The sequence below is a fragment of the Leguminivora glycinivorella genome, chromosome 18, assembly GCF_023078275.1.
Source record: "Leguminivora glycinivorella isolate SPB_JAAS2020 chromosome 18, LegGlyc_1.1, whole genome shotgun sequence".
Lineage (NCBI taxonomy): Eukaryota > Metazoa > Arthropoda > Insecta > Lepidoptera > Tortricidae > Leguminivora > Leguminivora glycinivorella.
This window is the reverse complement of record NC_062988.1, coordinates 12,454,638-12,461,729: the sequence shown is the minus strand read 5'-3', so window position 1 is coordinate 12,461,729 and position 7,092 is coordinate 12,454,638. Positions and strand designations below refer to the sequence as shown.

General features: G+C 41.4%; 1 protein-coding gene across 1 annotated transcript; it reads left to right on the top strand.

The window, feature by feature from the left end:
* The first annotated feature begins 3,557 nt into the window (after positions 1-3,557).
* Positions 3,558-6,729, top strand: LOC125235975. Its single transcript, XM_048142643.1, has 2 exons — positions 3,558-3,691; positions 5,137-6,729. The coding sequence occupies exon 2, from the start codon at positions 5,208-5,210 to the stop codon at positions 5,658-5,660; it is 453 nt and encodes a 150-aa protein (XP_047998600.1). The 5' UTR covers positions 3,558-3,691; positions 5,137-5,207; the 3' UTR covers positions 5,661-6,729.
* The last annotated feature ends 363 nt before the right edge of the window (positions 6,730-7,092 follow it).

Here is a 7,092-nt window from a genome sequence, read left to right as displayed (position 1 = left end):
AATGGCGAGGGGGTCGGGTATGAATTCAGTTATTGTGATTCAGATTAACTGGAAAGGTGCTTTTGCTAGGGCGACGTGAAAACGACAAAGACAAAGTTATGTCGCTGTCCAAATCCTAAGTATCTAATCTATCCGATCCGACAATCCAAAGCGGAGTTCCTTAAAAAGCCAATGGCCCAAAACGTCACATAGATGCGCAATTTTGTATTAGTCAAAGGAGCATAGGAGTTATGATTAGAGAACTTTAAACCTAAAGGCATGTAGTGGCAAAACACCTAAATGGGCATCCCGACGCTGACAACAGAGAAAAAAATTCGCGCTCGCTACGCTCGCGTTTACTATTTCTACACAGGTTAATATATTTTTGTTACTTAGTCAATACTTCGCACTCACCTCACTATACGCTCGAAATCTCGTTTTCATTTCAAGCCTGCTTTCCTGACTGCTCTGATAGGCTAGGTACCCCATTTTGTTTGCTATGTTATGTACATAATAACTACTATCAGCCCCAGGGCCGTATAAAAGCGGAAAAATTTTCGCGCTCGCTGCGCTCGCGACTTTTTTCTGCTTGCACTATCCAAGGGCGCCGCAACTCAAACTCGCTTTACCCTGATATCCCTCATTGAGAGTGCACGGGCCGGCACTGGTATAGCCAAAAGTAAATGGCGATAACTACCAACTACATTTTATTTCGTTAATGTTAGTCTTATAAGACCAAAAATTAAAGTTTAATAGTTAACATAAGGGTGCGGTGTGCTGATGACGGGAGGACTTACGGAACTAACTTGTTCCGTCTATTGTCCTTTGAGTCGTCGGCAACCCGAACCCTCCTTAGAACTTGTACACTCCTTTTTACTGTGTACTTAACACAGCAAAAGGGAATGTACATTATGTACAAGTTTCTAATGGGGTGGCAACGCGCATGTGACACTGTTTGAGTTGCAGGCGTCCATAGGTTACGGTGACCGCTTTACATCAGGCGGGCCGTATGCTTGTTTGCCACCAACGTAGTATTAAAAAAATAAATAAAGGAAAATAAACCCTAGGTATAAAAGTATGAACTGCTTTGCAAATTTTAATATTTCGTACTTTAGAAAACAAAAATATTCCAGAAAAAAATTGGCTGTGACAGACGGACAGACAGATGCACGAGTGATCCTATAAGGGTTCTGTTTTTCCTTTTTGAGGAACGGAACTGTAAAAAAAATGCTTTTTTCGGTTTTTTTTAAGACAGAAAAAAACTGTTTTTTTTGCACCCTAAGCAAAAGTGGTTTTTCCTTTTTGAGGAAAGGAACTGCAAAAAAAGTGCTTTTTTTCGGGCTTTTTTTAAGACAGAAAAAAAACTGTTTTTTTGCAACCCTAAGCAAATGTCATCGTAGAATGAAAATGGTCAGGGAAATTTTAAGAAATGGTCATGGAAAGTCAGGGAAAAGTCAGGGAATTTTTTTTGGGTTTAGTAGTGGACACCCTGGGAGTTAAACTTATGCCTAACGGGAAAAGTGGGGTTGCAGGGAAAATAAGGATAAATGAAAACAATTTTCAGCTTTTCAATAACGTGTATTGCCTCCTCTAGCCTTACGACAAGCAATCATTCGGTTTTCCATTGACCTCATCAATTTCACCACGACGTCTTGAGGGATGCCCGCCCATTCTTCTTCAATCGCATGCCGCAACTGCAGCAAGGTTTCAGGGGCGGGATTTCTGGCCCGAACTCTTCTTTTCAACTCGTCCCATAGGTGCTCGATCGGGTTCAGGTCTGGACTTCGTGCTGGCCAATCCATAACCTCGATGCCGACCTCCTCCAGGTACTCCTTAGTGATCCGGGCCGTATGTGGTCGAGCGTTATCTTGCATCAGGATGAACTCGTCGCCGATGTATCCCGCGAATGGGATCACGTGTTCATCCAGGATTTCCTCGATGTACCGACGAGCAGTCAAACCACAGAACTTAATTTAGATAGAAGAAACAAATTCATATATTTGTATAGGGGCCGAGCGTGTCAAATTTTGTACTGAAGTTGATTCTTGCCTGTAATTTTAAATATGTCTCAGGCTCTTGATTGTTCATAATTTTTGTGTTGTTGCAATTGAATATCACGTAACGAGGCATTTTTTATGTTTTGGTTGACTTCAACTTACAAAAATTGACGCCCGAAAGCTGCAAGCTGCGAGTAAAGACGGACAACTCAGTGGATTTCACTGAGTTCATTTGACACGCTAAGTAGATACGTTTGCTTGATCTATGGTATATATGACATCTGTGAGTCAAACCACCCGGATTTGGCCTGGTACCTGGCCCTGTGATAAAAACGATGTCCGTCTTCGCTTCCAAAGAAATTCCTCCCCAGACCATTATTGATCCTCCTCCATAGGCGACACGTTCTTCGATGCAGCATTGCGAAAACCGCTCTCCAGGTCTTCGGACGACTTGTGTCCGCCCATCGTTGCCGAACAAAGTGATCCTGCACTCGTCAGAAAAAAGCACAGGCCTCCATTGCTGAACGGTCAAATTTTCATGTTCCCGAGCGAAGGCAAGTCGTGCAGTTCGGTGGTCTAGGGTGAGCTTTGGGCCATTGGCAGGTTTGTGAGCTGTCAATCCCTTCTCTAGCAGTCGTCTTCTGATGGTCCATCTGCTAACAACCACATTCCGGGTGTCTCGTAGCTTCTGCTGAAGCTGAACAGCATTCAGTCGACGGTTTCGCAGCGAGGATGTTACGATTAATCGGTCATCTCTCTCTGAAGTGATGCGATGTCTGCCTGATCCAGGTCTTCTGGAGAGAATGTGGTCGTTGAGGAACCTCTGGTACACACGTTGAACTGATGATTTCGATAGGTTGAGTTGGCGAGCCACTTCACGCTGACTTAAGACCATTTTGCAACAGGGCAACTGCTTGGCCAGCTTCAGCCTCGGGTGGTATCCATTTTTCTTCAGTTTTTCCGGGGCAATTCGATGAGAGCAGTATTCAAGATGACGTATTAATCAGGAATGATGCACACACATTGACAATTACTGGTTTTATGCCTAATTGCAAGTTCTTGTCAGTACATGTCTCAACAAGACATTTGGAGGGGGGTTGAATTCCCCGCCCAAATTTTACTCAATATCCACCCCCACCCTTGAATATTGATGTCATTTGATAGGGCAGAAAATTATCTAACACGTGGTATTAAAATTATTTCAGTCACGCTTATAGTTTTTACACAAATTGAGAAAACGATAAAAATGCTGAGGCGGTCCGATTTCTTTGCACCCGAGTGTAGTTCAGTAGGTACTTAACTATTTTTGACTTACGTTTATGTACTTAATTCTATTGATTATACATTTTTGGTTAACATATTAAAATAAATCTTAGTACTTAATTCTATTGGTTACACATTTGGTTAATAAGTATACATGAAAATAAATCTTAATGCTAACTGGTGTTTGGTAACAAGGTGTTTTCTTATTGCTACATGAGTGTTCTTAACTTATCTTAATGGCATTTAGATCACCTTACGCCGTGTCTTGCGTGGGCGACGGTCGCGCGACCGTCGCCGCCGCGTCTCATACTTCCATATCGATAAGGTTTGATTTCGTATGCGTCGCATCGCCGTCGCGCGACCATCGCGCGACCGTCGCCCACGCAAGCCACGGCGTTACATGTTCCTTACATGGTTAAGAGATACATTATTTCTTATTAACCGATAGTAACATCATTAGGGTGTTTCATTTTTCCAAAATTTTGATTTATCTTTGACTTCGCTTTTCTTCTTGTTTCGACACCTATACAGAGCCCATATACCAAAAATCAGGGAAATCGGACCATATTTAGAGGTCGCACACTGTGGCAACTTTTGTCTGAAGAAGTTAGTATGGGCGCAGGAAAGGCTAGAAACAAAACTTATGTAACTTTTTGTAGTAGGTGGTTTAAAAGTGATTTTAATGAAAAGTTTTTATATTGAAGCAAGTTCTTTTAAAAAAATTACTAGTTGACGTGGCATTTAGTTTCTAGGCAAGGTTCCTTATGGTATTTTTTTGGACGCTCGACTTCCTTCTAAGGAACAAGTTTTTTTGGTTTTTTGTCCTGTTTTTGGCATGAAGCAGTGGTCTCTCGGCCCTCTCGGGGCACTGATAACAGGATAGGTGGATGATATCAAGCGGAACATTGGCTATCACCAGGTCCGCCATGGACCGGCTCGGCAAAATATGGAGAATCTTCATTACAAATGCCACTAAAATGCGACTTGTCAGGGCATTTTAGTATCTCCCAATTTTCCCATATTTCTTTACGGTGCTGAGACGTGGACTTCAAGGGAAAAGAAGATAGATTTCCCAGAAATGTGGTGCTGCAGAAGAAAGCTAAGAGTATCCTGGACAAGGTTCAGATGCGATGGACCAGCCAAGTCAAGGCTGCACTTAGTGGCCCACTCTACGAATGCGTAAGGAATGTCGATGTATTGTTAAGCTTGCTACCACTCCTGATGTGACGACCACGACCACTCTGCCAAGAGTGTGACGACAAACAAGAAAACAAGATCGTTCTTTGACTTAAGTATATTGACCGGGACATAGACCCTACTTACCTTTTTGATTTTTGTCTTCAAACTATTTAATGTCCAGGATGTTAGCGATTATTGTAGCCCTAACACCAGACTTGGTCGATAGTCTAACAATAGTCTATCATACCGCAAAGAAGAGTAAGTATACCTATATATTTAATAATAAAAATTAACGCTCCAGTCAAAGATAAAGAGCAAAACGGTTCTCGCTGAAAGTCGTCGAACATCACAGAAAATGCGTTACTACTTGCGAACAAAAGATAATGTTGCGGCTTACACATGTAAGCCAAATGATGATGATGACTTATTTTATCAAGAATGGATGTTACAACTGTTGTATTTTAAGATTAATAAGTTTACTTTTACTTTCAAATAAGTTACAACTGCTCCATTGTTTTATTTGAGAATAAAATTGAGTAACATTACTTTTTAGCGATTTTTTTTCAAACTGTTCATCCAGTGCGACCTCTAAACAACGTCCAAATCACTTGAAATTTGGTATATAGGCGTTTAAGATAAGCTAGAACCGAAAGCCGAGCGAAGTCAGAAAAAATATCACAATTTTATTTTTCCCATACAAATATGAAACACCCTAAACATCATGATATTTGTTTTCTAACAATACCTTTGTTGTGAGTGAGCGATACCTTATTTGGATGGTGTCATTTGATGATCTGGGTTCATTTTGTACTGAATCAGGAATTATTTCTCTTTTATATAATGGTAAATGTGATGGCTTATTTATTCATTATCCTATCTTTCGCCATGTCCGACGTGATTGTTATTGACCCTTGCTTGTGGTACGTGTACCAGCTGTCGTCGTCATTTGCTGTGGCAAATGGGGTTGGCCTCTTTCTGTCAACCCTGCGCACCGTGAATGGCGTCAGAGAGTATGTGAGTGTTTTGGAAGCGTCGACTGGGCACCCTTTACTGTGTCCTGTCAACCCCGCGGCCGAGTTCCAGCTGCTCCTGTCGGTGGAGCTGAACACCATACTTCGCGACGGGACCATGGTCTGCGTGGATCCACAGCGGTCCGCCGATGGCTTGTGGTTTGTCATCTGGCGGCCTGTGGACCCCGAAGATCTGCTGGAGGACGTCGTCATCGCGGCGTTGGAAATGTAGTGTTTGCGTTGTGCGTTTGTGCGTTTCGTCGTTGTGTTTATCTAAAGATAGAGGTATTGTAATTGATTCATTGGTAGTATTGAGCGTGATTGTTTCTGTTTCGTAGTTTATGAAACATTTGTATTTTAATAAGAAATCTTGTCCAATTATTCCGTCTACTTGTAAGGGTAGTTTTGGGAATACATGAAATTTATGTTCAAATGATTTGTTTTTTGTTTTGTATGTTTAAAGTTATTGTATTATATGATGTTATTCTTGCTCCTACTCCATTAATTCGCGTCTTTTCGGGTGTTAAGTATCCGCATGATAATATTGCTGCGTCATGCGTTATTGCGCTTAGACTGGCACCCGTGTCGATAAGCCATATGTGCGGTGTTCCGTTTATCGCAAACTTAACTGAATTGATGTAGCGAGGTCACAGTCACACTAAATCACAACCCCAACCACAGCATTAATGTACAGCAAATATGGGAAGCCAATGTACCAAAGACATCAAAAGCGAAGAGGTTATCATCGCTCAGAACGGGGCCGCCAATAACGCAAGCACTAAGCAGACAGCAGGAAAGTTACGATCTACGTCACTTCGGCAGTACTCGTAATAATAAACTTTATATTCGCCTACGCCCTATGGAAGAAGATACACAAATGTCTAACGAAGAAAATTGAGCGACAAGCAACGGCAGCAGTGATGCGCAGAAAACCTGAGCAGAGCGTCTAGCAACTGCAATCACAACAGCTTTCCCCTGGCAGGATCGCTGTAGTGAGGTCACAGTCATAGAGCATGACGTCATACACTTGTAGTAACTATGGGGTTACTAACACTATAAAGTAAACGATTGAATAAAGTTCGTCAACCAATTTAATTAACACTTCAAAAATGTTTGTACAGTACAGTCTTATTACTATAAGTACTATTATAACATTTAGGGCACCGAATCGCTAACATTAAGTATAGGTACGTAACGTGCGCATCGAGCTGCGTGGTCGCGTGGTATCGATGTATCTTCAGTTAAATATCCCCGGTCCCGGGTTCGAATCCCGGTAAGGGCATTTATTAGTGTGATGAGCACAGATATTTGTTCCTGAGTCATGGATGTTTTCTATGTATATAAGTATTTATATATTATATATATCGTTGTTTGAGTACCCACAACACAAGCCTTCTTGAGCTTACCGTGGGCCTCAGTCAATCTGTGTAAGAATGTCTTATAATATTTATTTATTTAAATATACAGATTCCCACAGTCTTGTCGTATTACTTACCTCCGGTACCTCATACATTTCACAATATCAAAATAAATTCTGAAAGAGGTTGTAATAATATATCAATACCGATAATTATTTAAACGTCCCTCGTATGTTTCGTAGTATGTTTTTTTTTCTCCAGCACTTAAATCTGTCGATTAGATTTTTTCAGTGGTAAGTATCCAAA

Bases quoted from the DNA above. Each gene is read 5' to 3' on its own strand.
- LOC125235975 (XM_048142643.1), top strand. From the start codon at position 5,208: ATGATCTGGGTTCATTTTGTACTGAATCAGGAATTATTTCTCTTTTAT.